At 36.8% G+C, this 21701-nt stretch overlaps 1 protein-coding gene across 12 annotated transcripts in view; it reads left to right on the top strand.

Annotated features, from left to right (window-relative positions):
- cntn5 (contactin 5) overlaps positions 1-21701 on the top strand; it is a 444462-nt gene that overhangs the window by 277353 nt on the left and 145408 nt on the right. For all 12 annotated transcript variants that reach the window (XR_012393602.1, XM_073928913.1, XM_073928910.1 and 9 more), the window contains 1 exon segment: positions 13686-13889. Coding sequence is in view for 11 of the 12 variants with exons in the window: in XM_073928913.1 (XP_073785014.1) it covers positions 13686-13889 (204 nt within the window). In the remaining variant the exon portion in view is untranslated.

Genomic DNA, 21701 nt, shown 5'->3' with positions numbered 1-21701 from the left:
CCAGCAGGCACCTACCAGCGACCTTCTTGCTGTAAGGCGACAGTGCTAATGACAGAGCCAATGTGCCACCTCCTATGACAACTCATATATATGAAATAAGCATACATTATTAAGTTAACGAGGAAAATGTATTCCCTGGGATTCATTATTGTGGACACACAAGCAAAACAATCAGAATCAGCAAGTGGTAAATTATGACACTGAAAATAACCATCACATTTCAACACAACTACATTTTATGAAAAATAAAGCAAGCCAGGGAAGGGAAGGAATGCAAGAGGTGCTGAATGAACTGTGCCAATGGTACACAAACTTCTGGTATTGTGCTGGGTTAGACCCTACTCTAAAGTAGACATCATTAAGTCCACCCAGGAGGCATTTCTAGAACTATAACTGCATCTGGAACCTTAGCTAATAGTTCAGCAAAGTTTAAAAGGCCCAAGGTCTAGACAAGAGGTTGCTTATTAATCACATGGTAGAGTTATAATGGGAGAACTGCATATTACATCATATCCTAACAACACGCAATGCAACACGATTCCAGGGACAAGCTATTCTGCTGTGTGCACCAATCACAATGTGGCAGAAACATTTAAATACCAGCCACCTAATGATGTTGTCACAGACTTTCATATTCAAATTGTTTGCTAGTGTTTTTAATGTCAATATTGGAGCCCCAGGTGAGGTTTTCGCAGCTGGGAATGGTAATTAAACTTACATTGGTAGCATTTAACACTGAATAAAGCACATAATCAGTAACTGAAGTTATCATTGTCATTGTAGTTTATGCTGTTGTTCTCCTGTGGCATCATGGAAATTGAAGGCGTTTTTAAATTATCAACTCTACTCTTGACGCAGATGTGTAGCTTGCTGTTTAGCACAAGGTGTTACTCATCAAAAATCCTAAATTAAGTGCTTTTTTTGCATTTAGCTACACCGTGGAAAGGCAAAACACCTATAACTGCAACAGACTTGTATAAAGCCTTGCTCATCTAAACTAGTATTTTAACAGGTTAATCTTACCTTTCTCTCTTCAGTCGTTTTTCAGACTCTGCTTGTCGTCTTTTAGTGCCTGTAATTGCAGGTTAAATGAAGCTGGATGCAGGGAGACCAAGAAAATGGGATGAGAAGGATACAGACAGTGCAGTTGAACCAGCAATATCAGATGAAAGGCCTGTGGTGTGATGGCGATTTTTAGAACATTTAGTGCTCTCGGAAACCCAGAGTAACCTCACCCAGCCTCCTCTCTTCCTGTCTCCCCAGTCCTCAACAAAGCAGACTGTTTTAAAGCTGTAGTTCCCTCACATGCGCATTATTTGACAAGTTTGTTTCATTTATTTTTATGCACCAAAAAGAAACTAGTCAATTATTTACTTTGAAACTTTTTCTCTCAGAAACTCCTAGTACATTTCATCAATTACCTGTTTGAAATAGGGAAAAACAGCTCTGTCACTAGCAATTTTGTTCTATTTATTCTATTATTAAAGCAATTATGTTCAAAATAGGACAAACTGCACCATCAAATCTATAATTTTTTTTTTTTTCCAAAATGGGTTTTAAATTTAGATTGAATGAAAGCCATGTTTACATATCACATTTTAAATAATGAATTAAATAAATGAATAAATGATATACTATATCTTGTATATACCATAAAATATTACTTTTTTATGAAATATTCACCCTTTTTATGAATGAATGAATGAATAAATGAACACTGTGAAAAACCCAATGTAGTAAAGTGGTCATAGTCAAAAAAATGTGAGTCACGCAACAGTCTGCTTTGTGTTCTGATTTGCCTGTTGTCCATGAGGGTTTTAAGCTGAATGAGGAAACAATGTTGTCTGCGGCGTACAGTATTGTCATTTCCTTATACTGATTTATTAACTATGCCTAAAGATGGCCTGATTTTCTTTAAAGGGCCAGAAGTATTTTTAAAAGTGTTAAAAGCAACAGGTTGATGTTAATTAAAATAGTATGAAAACCTGTTGTATCTTATTTTTTGTAAATATGCACAGTTCATTTACTTAACAATTTTAAAGTAACGAGTTTCACTATTTTTAAGTAAGGTTAACTAATCGTATTAAAACCAATAAGTTTACTCTTTTTTTTTTAGGTTAAAGATGCCATACACTGTTTTGGTTTTCAAAATAAAAGTCCCCCACACATAATAGTCTAAATTAAATATAAACATAAATATAAATTATAGAAAAAAGTTCTCTCCAGGGAACATTTTGGCTTATCAAACCCTGCCCGAAGCATGCATATTAATGATCTCAGAGCTACTAATGAGGCTGTGTTATGACTGCAGATCTCCTGATGACGTGGATCTGGATAAACATCTGGATAAACAGCCTAAAGTACATGTAAATGATGAAGGCGTGCTCTGTGAGTCACGTAACAGGCTGCTTTGTGTTCTGATTTGCCTGTTATCCACAAGGGTTTTACACTGAATAAGGAAACAATGTTTTTTGAAACTTAAAGTATTGTCATTTCTGTATACTGATTTATTTTTCTTTAACTATGCATAGATATGCCCAGATTTTCTATAAAGGACACCTTTAAGTCAACTTACTGCTTTCTACAGTGTAAAGGCATATTTTAAAATGCACAATCATATAACATTAACGTGATCTGATGTAACTTTGATCACGCTTCCCAACTTGACTATCATGACTTGCCAAATCACATTGAACCATGTCCAGATATGAGACGAGACAGGGGTCATCATTGCACTTTACAGGTGGAAGCATGACCATTACTGTTTACACCACGATAAGGAGCTGAGCGAGCGATTCAGCAGCATTAACGCAGGTCTCAACTCACTCTGAGCCAAATAAATCCCGGCCTGTGCTGACACAGTTCGGGCTTAGTCCTTATCTCCTCTTGCTAGCTATATTTACGTTTAGTGGATATCATCGACAGCTCTGTTTCACTTAGTTCAGCCCCGACTCTCCTTAGAGTGTGTCATCTGATAATCATAATCCATTATTTTAATACTCTGCAACTCTCGACTGTAAAGTGTGATTGATTTCTGTTTTCCCTCCTCGGGCCAACGTTGAGAAGAGAGACTATTGAAGCGGCTGTCCAAATCTAGTACTGCGATGTTGGGTTTCCTTTAGAAATACGTAGCGATGGATAACATCAAGTTACAGTACCGACCGGGTTTTCTGTTACATATGGGAAATAGTGTGTCTCCAACCGGTCGATGCTGTGTGTTTCCAGAAAAGCATCAGCATCAAGGCTCAAATTTACCGGATCATTAGAAATGAAAAGAAATCGCACTTGGACAATTATTGCATGCAGACACAAGCAGCATGAAGGGAGTGTTTTAGTGGTCTGGCTCAAATCACACTGCTCAGTTGTCCTCTAATGGAAAGCAAAATGAGAGCTCAGTGTCATAATAATGTCATAGTATATAACAGCCTAATAATAATAGTAAAAATGTATTGACTATATTTTATATAGTGTCTTTTAAAATAGCACCCCAAAGCATTTTACTTAAAAAAATAAAATAAAAATAAAATAAAAATAAAAATAAATAAATAAATAAATATATATATATATGTATATATATATATATATATATATATATATATATATATATATATATAAATATATATATATATATATATATATATATATATATATATATATATATATGGTTATGTTTGCATTTACAATTTTATTAAATTTTGACTGACATAACATAAGCAAAGAATAATGTTATGAAACAGCATAGAGTTGTATGAAACAATCAGGCCCGGATTGGCTAATCGGGAGGACCGGGAGAATTCCCGGTGGGCCGGTCCGTTTTTTGGCCGCGAGGGCCGGTGTCCCTAGCTCCAGAATCTTTTGCTCACAGCAGTCACACTTTTTAAATTTATTTATTTACTTGACCACAGCCTTTTTATTCATTATTTTACCGCAACTCTTCTCTTTTCATCTATTTTAATGATTATAAAACTCAGTTGTGTCTCCATTCTGATCACAGCTATTGTGGTCTAGCGGTTAGCTTGTTAGGTTAAAACGCCACGGACGTGGGTTCGATCCTCATCAAAGTAACTTATTGTTTTCGTTTTTATTGTTAAGACATATAATACTGTTAGGGTTGTTGAACATTTTAAGTTCTAAAGCAGCTATTTTTTCAAAAAAAGACTTGATAGTGTCATTAGAAACTGATTTGGAAATGACCTTATTTTAATATAGTCAGTCGTGAACTGAGGTGGGCCGGTCTGAGGCTTGAAACTCCAGGGCTGAAAAGGTGTCCCACTCCGGCCCTGGAAACAATTGATGCATGTCCAAAAGCATTTGCAATTCGTTGGAAGGAATGAGAAACTGCTACTATGATGTGCACAAATGACTAATTGTTTTGAGAAATGATTAATGCATTGTTGTTCAAATGTAAATAGTGCTGCGAGAAATGCACCAAAGCCACTGAGAAAAACTGTAAATTATAGCTTTATAAAAACTAAAAATAAAAAACTAAAAAATTAAACTGAAAGAATTACAGTATTTTAAAAGTTGGTTTAAAGTATAATTTATTTCAGTGTAGAATAAATACAGTAAAAAAATAGAAACAAGAGGAATTGATTAAAATTTCTCTGCGAACATTTAAAGGGTTTAAATGAACATTTACGTAATTTTTTTTAATGTGATATCAAATATATCTTAATATATCTATATAGATATATTAAGAGATATTTAAGAGATCAAAGATATTTGCATGATATTTGATGGTTATTCAAACCCTTTAAATGTTCCCAGAGAAATTTTAATCAATTCCTCTTGTTTCTATGTTGTTACTGTATTTATTCTACACTGAAATAAATTATACTTTGAACCAACTTTTAAAATACTGTAATTCTTTCAGCTATATTTTTTAGTCTTTATTATCAACATATAATTTACAGTTTTTCTCAGTGGCTTTGGTGCATTTCTCGCAGCACTATTTACATTTGAACAACAATTAATGCATTTCTCAAAACAATTAGTCATTTGTGCACATCATAGTAGCAGTTTCTCATTCCTTCCAGCAAATTGCAAATGCTTTTGGACATGCATCAATAGTTTCATACAACTCTATGCTGTTTCATAACATTATCATTTGCTTATGTTATGTCAGTCAAAATTAAATAAACTTGTAAATGCATACATAACCACAATTTGTTAAATCATTATAAATATAATTATGTAAACACTAAAAATGTGGAGGACCAGCCTGATCTCACGAGAAAACGTAAGTATTTTACGTTTTGTCAGTTTAGTGGCTAATTCGGATGAGTTCACAAATTGTTCGACTTTAAAAAGGAGGTGTGGCACCCAACCCCACCTCTACACCTAACCATCATTGGATGATGAGCAAATTGTACTAAATTTTACGAATTAGATTGTACGAATTCATACGAATTTTTCATTAAATCAAAAAATTACGAATTGCCGTAAGATTGTGTTGGGAGGACTTCTCCTGAATTCCCGGGTCTGAATGCAGACACAGTGGATAGCAGGGCAGCAGGTCTCTTTCCCTATCTATTTCAAACATTAGCCCTGCCAGAGAATCCAGAGAATTTTAAAAATAAGTGAACAAAGCAACACGGATATGGGTGATGTGTCTGAATGGTAACAGACTCAACTGATAAAAGACAAAGTCCACCATTCTCCTATTAACGTACAGCTCTCCCAACAAAAAAAGCTTGCTACAAACCAACAGCTTTGCTGTATAGGCCCTTAAAGCATCACGGAGAAGAACAGGCAACAAACCCTGTGAATCATGAAAATAAACACATACAAGCCTTCATGAACGGCTAAATACTGCTTGCCGTGCGTTGGGTTTTACATCTTGGCAGGTATACCTTGCATTTTGGAAAGCACATGCTCTCATGAATAACTAAGAAGCAGGGTCTTCATAGGAAATCTCCGCTATGATTAATAATGAGAAACCGACGCGTTATCACTCCCCTAGCAGATTCGCACTACGTCATCCATTTTGATCCCACGTCAAAAATTATTTTGAAAATCAGAAGATGAAATTAGCAGACAAATTATCAAAATTATCAAGTTTTCTCCACAATTAATGCTGGCAGGTGTTAACATTGTCTTAATTGATGCCCAACACACACAAATCTGTTAAAAAAAAGTACTCCCTTTAAAATATCTTGACCCTTAAAAATGTGTTTTAGATTTTTTTTTACAAACATTTTTTGTTGTCCCATTTTATTAAATTTCCTTTTTTGATTTGGGTAATCTGGGACAGTCTTCAAGTGGGATAAATATGCATTTAGAGACGTTATAAGTGTAATGACAAGTGGTACTTGTATGCCATAATGAGAAATAGATGTTAATGTGGATTACTGGAGGTAATAAATGTAGCACAATATTATAATAGCTAAAAGATATTGTCAGGGGGTTGGAGGGGCAGAGACATTATGGATCTTGTAAGTGAAAACTAGGTGTGGCATGGCTCCTCTCTCTCTCTCTCTCTCTCTCTCTCTCTCTCTCTCTCTCTCTCTCTTTCTATATATATATATATATATATATATATATATATATATATATTTATTTATATATATATATATATATATATATATATATATATATATATATATATATATATATATATATATATATATATATATATACTGTATACAGAGAGAGAGAGAGAGAGAGAGAAAGTGGTTAGAAAACATACAGTGTTAGGGATTTCAGAAAAGTCTAATACTGTATGTTGTTCTAAACAGATAGTTAAAAATTACCAAAAATTGTCCCAGATTACCCGATTTCACTTATAATGCCACTTAATATAAAGTGTAACCAAAAGTTTTCATGATTACAGAATAACATAAATTCACTTTAGTGTGTCCAATCTTACTGTATATCCTGTACAGTATGTTGTGGTAAATGATGTCTTGCCCTTCAAAGGTGCGGTGGAGGCAGAAATGTAACAGTGTCCACGTTGCAAGCTCAAGAAAAGAAATGAGAAACCAAGCAACCATTTTACATGAGACAGCGCTGTTTTTAGTCTATCGATTTTCTGTAATTGTTTGACTAGCACGGAGAGCTGATGTGAAGAAAATTAACATCATTCATTGGCTACTAGGTCACAGAATGATTTGTCTTTAAATGCCAATACTGATTTCCCATCAGGCTTAAAGCTGCAAACCTTTAGAGTGACACTGAGCTTTACCAATCTGATGAGATCAACACACGGCAGGACTAATAATTTAGAAATAGCAACTGCTTATTCTGAACATTTATTTTATATTTTTTTGTAATTGACTTCATTTTTAAATAAATACTCTATTAGTTCCATGAATAACCTTTACCATAAATAAATATAGGTAATTTATGTTGATGTGTTTAAACAAAACTGATTTATTAAACAGATATATGCATTAAAATAGTATTTTAGTCACCCAACATTCATTCATTCATTCATTCATTCATTCATTCATTTTCCTTCGGCTTAGTCCCTTTATTCTTACAGGGTCACCATAGTGGAATGAACCACCAACTATTCCAGCATATGTTTTATGCAGCGGCTGTCCTTTTAGCATTCACACAAATACACTACGGCAAATTTAGTTTATTTAATTCACCTATAGCACGTCTTTGAACTGTGGGGGAAACCAGAGCACCTTGAGGAAACCAATGCGAACATGGTACTCTTTTTTTTATATAATAATAATAATAATAATAATAATAATAATAATAATAATAATGTTTTTCCATAACATTTGCCTATTCATTCAAGTTATTTTATTGAATTACCTCCAGATTTGGCTTCAGTATTAATTAATTTATTTAATGTACATGGACAAATATAATATTATAAAACATAATTGGCAAAATTTGTGGGTGATATGTTTGTGGGGGGAGGTGTAACAATAACACTGTAGTAAACCAGACTAGTAACTGTACTGTGGTGTTAGTAACTGTACTGTAGAACGGGTTTCAGGCAGCTGCTGCGATTGGATTGCTGCAAAGTTAGCCACAATGGGTGCTTACTAAAAAACTGAGGACCATGGGGGGGGTCAGAAGTTACAGAAGTTACAGGAGTTTTCCGAGAGATAGAAACAAAACGGGAGGGTGGCAGGAGATGGGTCTGAAATACGGGATATATAGGTTAAAGGTGGCGTATGTAAGCTTGACACCCAGTGGTTGAACTAGGAATTGCACTCCTGGATCAAAACACATTTTCACTCAGCTCTTCCTCTAAGTCTCTGCACATCATTATAATGTCAAAGAGGTTTAATATGCAATAAATAAATTATAAACCTTGCAATTTCGTTGAAGTGCAGTAAGTGCACTATTCTGTGCCTCTGAATGACTGTATTTAAATGTATGTCGTGTTTTGTCTGGTGCAAATAGCCTAATTAGTTATTACTGCAAATCTTGTCGTGTAGCGTGTTGTTAGGACACAGGATTTCAATATAACCTGCTCACCTAATGTTTACTTTTGCAATATTAATATAATTTGCTAATTAATAACCACCTCATGTGGAACTCTGAATCTGCATCTCATGGATGTTAAAATTTACCCTATAACTAAACATTAACTAAACATTTAGCTCAATAAACTACTAAATTGCTGCTTATTAATGATTAGTTAGGTAGTTGTGTTTAGGTATTGTTTAGGATTATGGATGTAGAATAATATCATACTTTATAAGTACTAATAAACAGATGATATCTTAATAATTTACTGGTAATAAGCCGGAAGCTAATAGTGGTAGTTCAAAGTTTTACCTTAGCATGTCACTTCCTTTTGCCATTAGGTGATACTATAAATATACATGAATATTTGCATTCATATGGGCTCTTATTAAATATCAGTGGCAGATCAGACATTATATATTTGAGTTACTACACTTTCTGGTTTATTAGCATACTTTGGCACTCTGCTAAGTGTTGTTAGCATTATTAGCACATTAAGATCTCTAAGAGCATCATTCGGTTATGAGCTGAAAGGATTAATATGTGCTTGGAGGATTAACAGTTCTTCAGATTTGATATGCGTGGAATGGCGAGAACTGCCGGGGATTTATTTTGGGACTCGTAGGACGACATTGAGGTTAATTTGTCTTTCATTTGCCTGAATTGCTCGTAGGAGGTTTCATCCACATTAATATGGCTAGATGACTTTAAAACTGAAAGTAATTGAAAATAATTCGAGATCACTGAGATGTAAACAGGATATTACTCTCAATATGATCACTGTGGCTTCGCCGCTTGAAGTGCAGAGGAGGCGTTGTTGGCGGCTGACCTTGATGAATGCGGTACACTAAAAATACAAGTGACAGTATGCTTTTATCTTTGTTCAATGTAATGACGCTTTCATGTTCTTCTGGCAGTTCCCTGTATGTTTGGAAATTGTGTTTATGACATTCTTTTTGTCTTTAATGTTTTAAAGAAATGAAATGTTTGGCCAAATCAAAGTGACTCACTCATTTAGAGTTAAAATTCATTGTGTGTGCTCTAATTCTGTGAATAGTAACCTACTTCTATATTAAGCTGATTGGTCATCTCAATCATTGTGACATTTATAATGATGTATAGTTTGTTATGAAAGGACCATTTTAGGCTGAGATGCAACTATTTGATTTTTTGGAATCTGATGGTTGCATTGTACTAATAAAAAATAAGGTTTAATATATGTAAAATAGGGAGACATGGTTGCTCAGTGGTTAGCACTGTCTCCTCACAGCAAGAAGGTTGTTGGTGTGCCAAAGGGAAGTTAATGAATGAATATGTTTGATTGAAAATGTACAAAGTGTCTTCATGGGAGATACTTAATACTCTAATGATTTTTTGGACATAAATTACACCAATAATTCTGACTCTTGTTGGCTCTCAAATATTCATGTGCAAAAGGGAATAGAGGGATGAAGGGAATGCTCAGTTCAACTCAGTTCATGACCAGATCAGAACGATCTTCTAGTCTTATTGCAAACTGATTATTTGAGTCCATGTAAGCTGAACTAGTGTCATGTGTTTACTAGGGGTGCAACAGTTCTTGGTAAAAAAAAAAAAAAAATCCAATCATCCCAGTGTCCTCCCACAGATTCGTACGCCTTTGATCCGTGGTCAGAATATGCATTAATTCATTCATTCATTCATTCATTCATTCATTCATTCATTCATTCATTCATTCATTCATTCATTCATTCATTCATTTATTCATTCATTAATTCATTCATTAATTCATTCATTCATTCATTTATTCATTTATTCATATATTCATTCATTCATTCATTCATCCATTCAGTTTGTTTAGGTTTCCCTAACTGTCACTCAAGTGGCCCCGCCCTTAATTATACAGACTTAATATAAACAAAACGGATGAGTTTTACAATAATTCACCCCCCACAAAGTTGTTATGAAGGGTAATATTAGCTAGATACACCACAATCGTTTTTGTACCAGGCTGTAAACATTTTTTTTTCTGCTGTAAAGCTGGCCATTTTAACATTGGGGTCAATATAAATGTGTTCAGATATGGAGCCAGGCCTAGCGGAATTTCAATTCTAATTGTTTTCCATATTAGCTTCACAAGGGAGAGCGAGATGTTGGCGTTTGATTTCAACATAGCACATATCGTACCGTATCAAAAATGCGACCCTTAACCTTTGATGCATAACGAAACGTGAATAGTTTGCACCGTTGCACCCCTAGTGTTTATGTGTTTTCTTTGAAAACGTACAACTAACTTAAAAAGTATCCATCTTGGTAAAGAATATGCATTTTTTAAACAATCCATATTAGCAAACAATACCCATAGCATACTACATCCTTTAGAAATAGAACTCTGCTGAACTATTCTGATTATTGTCATAAACTTTCATTCCATTCCAGTACACTGACTCTTGGACAATAACTTCATCTTTCCCCGGCCTCTGACAGTCATAACTCTTTGTGCAATGAGCTCAAAAAAACAGTATCAGAAGCCTCAGGCGCTAAGGCCATTAGCTCGAAATATTATGATTTATATCGTTTGACGCTTTATGAGGATGCCTTTCATGAGAGTCCTTTTGAATTATATTTACGAGATAAATATTCATTGTTTACTCAGGTGACATTAGCCCTTGTGTATGAAAAATTGAACTGAAATCTCTTTAAAGAGTGCCAATCCTTCAGCGATTAATCAACGGGAGCGCGGCACCTGTGTTTACTATGCAAAAGAAAATCAATGGTCTATGAAATTCATACTTTAATTATTTGGTGAATAAATTGGTCTTGGGGAAATTCATTAGGACGATGAGGAAGTTTGTGTCTTTCTCTCTTTCTTTTCTTTTGTGAGAAGTCAGTGTGGGTATAATATAGCAGACATAAGGCAAACAGCGTGAGATCACAGAGGTAATCCGCTCTCTCGTATCTCCTGGATTTATACGGCATAATATGACTGCTTCAGAGTTACAGAAAAACACACGTAATTTCGTTCTGTTGGCAGCTTGTCTTTTGTCATTTGGTTTCTAGCTCAATGTGACATGATAAAGAATACTTCATTCCTCTGCATATCTGCGCAGAATAAGAAATGTGCCCGGGTACTCTGAAGTGACAGTAATGATTGATCACGAAAACGCAATGATTGCGTGTCTTGACTTTCTTTCTCTTTTTTCTTACTAACTTCAGAACTATAATTTTTAATATCGTGATTGGTTATGCTGGCATTTTGGGTGGTGCCTTGCGGTCAGATGATGTAATATAATGGAACAGAAAAGCATGTTTTACAGTCTGTGAAACGACATGGTGCTTCTTAAAAAGGACATCCATTATTGCGGTTTTAATAATACTAATAAAAGATCATGGTAACCATGCTTTTTTAATCATCCTCTATTTATTGTCATACCAATATAATTGATGAGTTCACTTATGTGAATATTAAATGCTCGTTTAAAAACACAATATTAGTTTTCGCTGTAGCTGATATAAAGTCTCATATCAGAATTTAAAACCACATCTAGTTACACTTTATTTATTAGCATTCCATGACATTACACTTAGTGGTGTAAAGAGTAGTGAAAAATCATTGTCGGTGGGCATAGATTCATTTTTTGAATCTACAGGGTGGGCCATTTATATGGATATTCCTTATAAAATGGGAATGGTTGGTGATATTAGCGTCCTGTTTGTGGCACATTAGTATATCCGAGGGGGCAAACTTTTTAAGATGCGTGGTGACCATGGTTGCCATTTTGAAGTCAGCCATCTTGGATCCAACTTTTGTTTTTTTTCAATTGGAAGAGGGTCATTTGACACATCAAACTTGTTAGGAATTTCACAAGAAAAACAATGGTGTGCTTGGTTTTAACGTAACTTTATTCCTTCATGAGTTATTGACAAGTTTCTGACCTCTTCTAAAATGTGTTCAATGTGCTGCCCCTTTTGTTGGATTGTCAATGCAACCCTCTTCTTCCACTCTTCACACACTGATAGCAACACCGCAGGAGAAATGCCAGCACAGGCTTCCAGCATCCGTAGTTTCAGGTGCTGCACATCTTGTATCTTCACACCATTACTAGTTGAAACCAACTCATTCGAGTTTGAATTAAGATCAAGGCTTTGGTCAAAAGTGTGCTAAGTGACTGAATGTGAATGTAAATGTAGAACAAAATCAATATAACAAGTACCTTGACATCTGTTACAGTTATGCAATGGGGTGGCATGACGCACCAACAACTTTTGGTCGTTTTTACGATACCAGCTGACCACTTACTGCTTACCTCCATATGGATGGCTTTTCCAGTGCTACTAGTTTGCCCAGTAGCTCACCACATACACTAATGGACTTGGGATGTGGATCACGACAACAGGGTTCGAGTCTGGCAAAAAACAGTTCCAGAAACCATGTAAAAAATAATAATAATAAGTAACAGGCTGAAAGCGTCGTGAAATCTGTAAAAATGGCTGTGATGGCTTTTCATTTCTTTTCTAAACTGGTTTTGAAAGCACTATCGGTTGGGTTTAGGGAAGCGTGTGGGTGAGTCAGTTGGTCAGTCATCAGCAAGCTGGTCAGCTAAAATGCATATTGCAGCCTCTGGGGGATTTACTCGAGAAGAGAACATGCAAATGGCACGTTTAAGAGTAAATTGAGATCATCCAAAAGTGTGCAGAGCAGCCTCTGGTGAATTTGTGAAAACAAAAACAGCAAGCAGACGTACCTCTGGGTATCTATTTTACCGTTCCCAGTAATGTAGACCTTGGTATGAATCTACAATGAACCTGTGTTGTTTTTATTACTAGTTGAAACCAACTCATTTAAGTTTGAGTTTAAATCAAGGCCAATTCTCATAAAAATACGGTTTTGGACCAGTCTGAGTCTGGTCTTGCCTGAACTTAGAGCTGAATACAACAGCACTGCTGTTTAGGACATAAATTACTGCAAGGTTTCTGCTTTATTTGGTGGGATCTGCTTTGTACTGTATATAGGGTTAATGTTCTCATTCTACTGCAGTTGAGAATCAACATGCAAACAGATCTATGCATTCCTATAACTGACCCTGAACCCTATAGCAGAGAGCCCTGAATTAATCCCTATCACCAAAACATCAGCTCCCATACTCCCTCTCTATGAGCCCTGGCTCTGACAAGGTCAGTGTACTACAATGCAGATTTAGACAGGCCTCTCCTTCGGGACACGTGCGCTGCTCTTGTAGCTCATCTGCTTGCTCTCCTTCTGCCCCCAACAGAGATCATCTACAGCTGGGTGTTCAATGAGCTCCCCTCATTCGTGGCAGAGGACAGCCGGCGATTCATCTCGCAGGAAACGGGAAATCTGTATATCTCCAAGGTGCAGCCCTCAGACGTGGGCAGCTACGTGTGCCAAGTGAAGAACACTGTGACCAACGCTAGGGTCCTGAGCCCGCCGACGCCCCTGACTCTCAAAACAGATGGTGAGCTATTACACACACTTCGCAGGCACACACACTTAAAGCTCCTCTCACAAAAAAACCCTTCACCTGCACAGCAGAGCCAGGCTGGATGCCAAACGCCTCTCTAGGTGAGCCAAATTGATAAATCAATACCATGACATGAAGTCTCTTTGCAAATAAATTAAACAGAGACATTATTTTACCTTTTTTTTTTTTTTTTTTTTTTTTGCTAATGCTTTGGAAGATAAACATTATTGCACAGCTTCAGTTGGCAGACAGGGCGATTATAAACAAAAATGTAGGTCACTCTATTTTAAACACTCTCATTACGTGCATTTTATTTACTTACATGTTACATAATAGTACAATTCCAGATTTGGTAAGGTGAAATTAGTTTTTACTTTTTTCAGCTGATTATGAATAATTATGATTATAATTATTTTGCTCATGCCGAGTTCAGACTGCATGATTTTAAAGTAGTCGTGTCACAGATGTTTTCACACTGCATGATTATCTGGGCTAGCGTTTTGTCACTGCTTTGTTTACACTGCAAGATGGATCGGCGACAGGGGCTTTCACATTGCATGACTTTACAATAGGAAGAATCGCCGACAACTTTGTCCAAACTACGTCTCACTGCCAAAAACATGTAGTATATCTTTTGTTATTGACTACATTATGAAAAAAGCCTTTAACGGGGTAGAAAATGTACATATTTGCCCACCTGGGTTTGAAGGGAATTAGCAATTTCTCCTCAACTTTCTTTTTTAACTTTCTGTATGAAACGTCAAACAGACAAGGGCGCTCCTGTCAAACCTCCACTAGTTTTTCCTCATTTTCTTGGGTCCAAATAAACCGAAAATAAGCAGGCCTGCAGGTACACACACACACACACACAAGTAAATACTGCTTTCTCATTGGCTGTAGGTGACCGCAGATGTTATTTTCAGTCAAAACTCATTTCACACGGCATGATTTGAATCGCTGACAGCTCCAGATATTTAGCACGCCACTGTGTGATTGTCACTCATGTGCACGCCCACCGGTTTGCCTGTGATTTCAGGCATTTGTCTGCGATTTTTCAAAACCTGTCGGTGAGTCAAAATCAGGGCTAAAATCATGCAGTCTGAACTCGGCATCAGGCCCTGTTTACACTAATACGCTTTAGTTTTAAAACGGCTTTTTAGAATGAAAATGATCCACGTAAATACTAGCCTTTTATCTAGCGTTTCTGAACAACTTTCAGTCCACACTACACCCCTGAAAACGCACATCACATGACTACACATGCTGTTAGCATATTCAGACGTCTGAGCTCCAGACAGACAGCAGGAGCTCTGTAGGCACCTCCCCAGGAGAAAGCAGCGGATGTCGGACAGTTTATCAAGGATCTACCACTGGACCTTCATCTCACTATAGCTGTTAAAAGTAATATTTAATTTATCTACCTAATGACTCTTTAAAATCTATTAGCTACTTGTTTTCAGGTAACTTGTTTTTGGCTGAGCACAAAGATAAGTTAATATAATAATTTATGTAACCACGTAATCTGATTCTGCACACTGAGTGATTGCTTGCCTTTATTTGCTATATTGTATAAACGTATTGTATTATTGATTGCCATTATTGATTATTAAAACTTATATTCAGCAAATAAGACAGGGTATGTTTAATTTTTTCAATGAAATGAAAGGAGGCAATTATGTTATAGCAGGGGTGTCCAAACTCGGTCCTGGAGGCCCGGTGTCCTGCGAGTTTAGCTTCAACTTGCTTTAACACACCTGACAGGAAGCTTTTAGTATATCTAGTAAGAGCATGATTGGCTGATTCAGGTGTGTTTGATTAGGGTTGGAGCTAAACTCTCCAGGTCACCGGCCCTCCAGGACTGAGTTTGGGCACCTTGGACAGTCTTAAAGGCTTCATTTTTTTATAAATATGAATACATTGAAGATGGTTATATAAATGTGTAGATATAGGATGCCTTACCATTTTTGCTGTCTGTTAAGTTGTTAATATCAAAATGAAAATAGACAGTTCCTTATATCGTGTTTTCATTTTATTCGTAAAATTGTGAAACACGAAGCCAGGGTGATGCCAATGACATTATAAAGTACTGTTCCCTTTGAATATTTACCCGACATGTCCTCGGGAGTTTGTTTTCCATATCAATATTGAGAAAAAGCTCCAATCAGATAAGCAAGTGTCTGCAGCTATGCCTCCGTTTTCCCCCATCCACACTGACATGAAGCAGCAGCATATTAAAACCAAAATGTCCTCTCCAGCATTTTCAAAACACTCCATTTTCAAGGCTTGAAAACTCCAGGGTATAGTGGACGGAAGTTATAATCGTAGCAAAAAGCATGCGTTTTGAAACTAAAATGTACTAGTGTAAACAGGGCCTTAGTGTGATTATGTTCTGGTGCATGATTAAACAGGCAATAAACACCCATAGACTTATGCTGAAACCTACACTTTATAGATTTAAGTTGTCTCAGTCTGTGTCATTTTCGAACTTTAGTGCTTGACAGAAATGGGCTTTCAAGGCTGGAAATGTCTGATTAACTTCAGCCCGAATGTCTTGCTGGTCTCAAATAGAGCCACAAAGAGTGGGTGGTAGAATGATGTTGCTATTGAGCACAGTGATACTGTTGCACTATATTGCTCTGTGTGTAAATATGCACAGTTGTATGCAAGACTGAGCCAGCATATGAGAGAATGGCAATTCAAGGGTTTTAGTTTTAATGTACCAGTCTTCTGTTTTACCTCGTCGGATTGTCATATCTCCAAGACAGAATGTACCATTTTTGTTAGAAAGCACATTTTGATTTAGATTGTGCTAACAGTGCAAATTCCAATGTGGAATTGTGTGATGTGATGTTACATTATCTCCCTAATCTACTCCAATCACTATTCCAAACCTTAGAAACATTCAAAAACAGTGATGGTATAAACTGATTGGTAGGATAAAAAATGTTAGGACAGACGTTTAATGCTTAATTCTAAAAACTTAATAGTAGGTTGGAGTGTTGTGTACAACAAAACTAAATGTAAACAAATAAATTCAGCAATGAAAATTAAATCACACTGAACTAAACTAAACGGAACTTAACCTTTGAAAACTGAACTGACATTATTTCAATTTACTAGAACTTCAGTGTTAAACGGCTTTGACACAATCTACATTTTAAAAGTGTAGAAATACAGACGAATTGAATTGATTAAAGTGAGGTAGACAACATTATACGACAGATATTCATGGCATGCGTTAATTCGCCTGAATGAGAACTAGTCAAAACTGGACAAAATTAAGATTGTGAACTATTTTCATAGAAAGTTAGTATCAAATATTCTTTTCTACTGGTGTTTTTGTCAGAATGGGATATGGTCATTGCTGAGAGAGTGGCACTTTGTTTGTTTTACTGATGCAACAGGTTCCCGGTTTTGGGCCAGGTTCTAGATATTTGCTCAGGTTTCAGATTGGACATCTTCTTCTAGCAAAGGGATGTCCAATCTTGGTCCTGGAGGGCCGATGTCCGGCATGTTTTAGTTCTAACCTCCATTAAACACATCTGAACCTGCTAATCAAGCTCTTTATAGGTGTACTAGAAACTTCCAGATAGGTGTGTTGAAGGAAGTTGGAGCTAAACTAGGACACCGGCCCTCCAGGAACGAGTTTGGACACCCCTGTTCTATCACATGCACCATCCCTGATGGAAAACTGAATGTTCAGTGGAATATGTAACATTCTGTTGTAATTATTGGTGAAATGTACTCACAATTTTAGATAAAATTGTTAGAAAACTGTCTGCGTACAGATAGGATGGATGATACATTTGGTAAGACACATTACTTTTGAGATTATTTGATGGATTTCAGTAACACACTCTAGAAAAAAAATGCCATCAATATCTCAGAAGGCTACAAATAATGAATGTGCCAGCAGATCAGGCTTGAAAGGAAATGTGGCCGTTTTTCAGCTGCTTGACAAGCGGGTCAGTTGTCTACATTAATGCTTTTATGTCAAGTGAATCAGATTTAATGAGATGTCTGACTTATATGTGTAGTTTATGCGCCTCTTCTTTTTTCGATGCACGAGGGCCCTTTAGGGCCAACCGAAACTGTCATGAATTCCAAACATCCACATTAAACAGAGAGCATGAGGTGCTTTATCTTTTGCTTTAGAGCACTTTTTTTCACACACAATGCACTCTGGTGAAACTGGCCATTGGGGAAATCATTTTCCAGCATAAAATTAACCGAATCAATGGTCCTCTTCCAAAATGGTCCGTAGCTTCTTTAATAGCAGATTCCCGTGGGCCAAGTGAGGGAGCCAAACACCCGACTGTCATTTTTTCCATACTTCACAGACACACACTCATCACCTGCCGCCGGTACACATCAATGTCAGCCACCCCGCTACGCGATCCCAGGCTAAAAGGACTACAGTGCCCTGAAACCTTGTTTTTGCCTACGTTGCCTAATGTTGCATGTCCTTTGTGAGGGCACAACGTCCCCTTCAGTACGCTCTCAGGCATTTGCATAACCTTGTTGTTGAGAAACGCTCCTCGGAGACATACACGCATCTAAGCGCATTAGCATACTAAATTGAATTTGCGCCTCTCGTTAGCACAGATTGCAAATGCAAGTAGCGTCACATGCCCGGAAGTTAAGGTAAGAGCAAAGACGTGCGGCTGAAGGCTAGAAAGGAAATAAAAAAGTCTCGAGAGATGCCACAGGTGGTAGAGTCGGGATGAATTGCTTTAGGGCAGCTGCATTTGCAAATAACCGTAGAGTCAGGGTCTCGCGGAAGGTTGTGCGGCGGTTCAGCGAGAGGTTAGTCACCTATAACACAAGCACGGCTGATGGGAATCTTTATTCATCCCGTGCCTGACGTTTGCCACATTAGCTTGGCAGGCATTGTGTGGAAAGCATCGCACGTTCGGCAGTTAAACGGCTCGGCGGGTTGCGCCTAAAAGCCTGAAAATGATTTCAGCACCCCTTGCCAAACTCAAGCTCTCATGCGTTCAGCTGTTCTTCCGGTCCTCTCGAAGCGCACCAAAGAACAGCTCGTGATCTGTGTTTTCTGCTGAGACAGGATGATAATTAACTGCACGAGAGGCTCGGTGCTGGAATGCGCAGGTGAAGCGCTTCACCTATGTCCTTCCCTTGGCTAAGACGCTCTTAATCAAAGCTGCCCAGCTGCATCTGCGCCTGGCTGCACCTCCAGGGCAACTCATGCATCTTCCCTGCCTGCTCCCTCTTGGAGAAAAGCAAAGGCCTTCTGTACTTACGTGATGAATCGCACTTAATAGATGCTACTCGGATAGAACAATAACTCTCACAGAGCCGCGGAAACCCACAAAACACTGGGATCGCTCGTCCTTCCCGCTTGGCCTTGGACCTTGAAAGGGCAGCATTTTTAGTTTGAAGGGTCAAGCATTTCTGAGGCTTTCATCATTGTCATTCATTTACAGGAGAATACCTATGAGTGACCTTGAATTCAAAGAGCGAAAGCGCAGTTGCTTCAATTATTGACCAAGCAAAGTTGGGTCGGTGTTTCAAATGACATTTCCAATGTCACTAGGGGTCATAAAAAATGCATAGTGATAGCATTGATGTCTCATTTTCTAATAATATCACAGCGCACATGCTTTTCTAATCACAAAATGAGAAACCTGAGAGTCAGGAAAGAGGGTGCTGTGCCAAACTCTACAGTTTTCTGTTTGAGTATGACTACCTGTGCGCTTGACAAATGCCAAGTTTGTCAGAAAAAAAAAGGATTAGCAGGAATGAACAGATGTTCACTTCAGTATGATTTGTTTTCCGTATCCTGTTCACAAATCATCCAAAAAGATAGGATTAATTAATAAAATATAGTACCGTACAGTATTGCCAAAACAATTTGTATTACATAAACAATGACTAAAGTAATTATTATACATTTGTAGTGAATTAGCTTAAGGGGGGAAATATTAATAATAAATAATGATAATATTATAATTAATAATAATATTTAGATAAGTCGATAGAGATAAGGTATTAAATAATGAAGTTGTTCATTATTTGCTCATAACTGGTGTCTCTAATTGATTTTGCTACATCTAATTCAAATGTGATACAAATAAGGCTTTATTAACTACATCAATTACTTAAAGGTGCAGTAGGTGATTGTCTTCAGAAACATTTGTTGTTGTGCGGGTTGAAAGTCTCTTCACATTCCAATAGTAATGATTAAAGTAAATGATCTAAATGTATTTATATGTATTTTTAAATTCATAAAGCTAAAATATGTCCATCCGATTAAATGTTTTTCTTGGACCGACAAGTAACTCAATTACGGCAAGTATCTCAAACTGTCTGTCAATTTAAATTAGAATGTCTGTGCTGCCTCTTTAAGCAGATAGATACATCACTTGCGTGTACACGTGAAGCACGTGCAGAGAGACATCATCCGCAAACTCTGCATCAACCTGAACTTCCTTCTGAAAGAACAGCGTGGCCTTGTATGCATGAACAGAAAGATTGTTTCAGAAAGGACTTCTTTTAAAAATGCAGAATCAAAATGTTTCTAAACCCTGAAACAATATCGCAATTTTTATATGCTGGAGGGAAATGACGTTAAGCAGTTCAAAACAACTGAAGGATGACACCACGGCTGAAGTATAACTTTTAGACATGTATGTTTTAAAACTATTTTAGCCATGCAAAGCTTATGTAGAGTGTGTTATGTGAACGGATTTATATGCACAGTAGTGTTGTTCAGCCCCTGAAAACATCCGGCTTTTTCAAGAAGATTGGCTATTTTCAAGTTCATGGAGTACCTTTTACAGCATCGATATTGTAGTCGGTAAAACAGACCAAAGTATTTGTTTAGTTGTTCCAAGTAAAAATGGAGCTGAAATCAAGCGATGTATGAAGATCAGCGAGCACAATTGAAAATGAAAAGTCACTCATTGTCTTGGTAACGTAAAAATGTGCAAACACTTGATTACATATAGAGAGGGAATAAAGGATTACATGAACGAAGCATAAGTATTAGGTTGGGTTATATAGGGGCATGACCATGTCTCTGTCCAATAGAACAGGATTACACAGTCCTGATCAGTACGGTGGCCGGGAAGTGCAAAACAACATAACAAAGTGTGAAACACTTTTACAAAGCTCGAGACAAATTTACATTAAAAAAATAAATAAATTTACCTATCATCAGACACAATTACATAGGAAAAACAATTTTTCCGAGGAAGAAACAAATTTACAATTTAGAAAAAAATTTACAAGATGCAAAACACTTTTACAAGTCCCGAAACAAATTTACAATTACAGATTTCTTACGGAAAGGGAATATACCACACACCAGAAGTGGCGTGGAATGTTCCACTCACCGGGAGTAACCCGGAATGTACCACACACACTGGAAAATATCAATAATATCCAGCTCATGTGTGACTGTAGACAGGTTTTCAAGAGTGTACAACTATAAAAATTATGGTTTAACCAACTGCGATAAAACATACTAGAGCTATTTTGAGAAAATATCAGCATGAGAGTATGTAGAAACATGTACACACAAGTACATAGAAACAATCAAAGCATGGCATATGTTGACTGATAAAGATATCAAAACCAACCCAAACCTGTAGGCCCGAGTAGCTCAGTTAGATAGGTCGATTGATACTCTTGCAAAACCTTTTGACTTGGGTTCGAATCTCGCTGATGACATATCAGTTATAATTATTTCTTTACATTCATTTTGGCTTATACTGTTTTGCCACACAAATGTTAAAATAAATAATGTTTACACTGACACCAAGTAAAAAGAATATTTTTTCG

Source organism: Danio rerio, chromosome 18, assembly GCF_049306965.1.
Source record: "Danio rerio strain Tuebingen ecotype United States chromosome 18, GRCz12tu, whole genome shotgun sequence".
Classification (NCBI taxonomy): domain Eukaryota; kingdom Metazoa; phylum Chordata; class Actinopteri; order Cypriniformes; family Danionidae; genus Danio; species Danio rerio.
The sequence above is the reverse complement of the archived record's forward strand: the minus strand, read 5'-3'. Positions and strand labels throughout refer to the sequence as shown.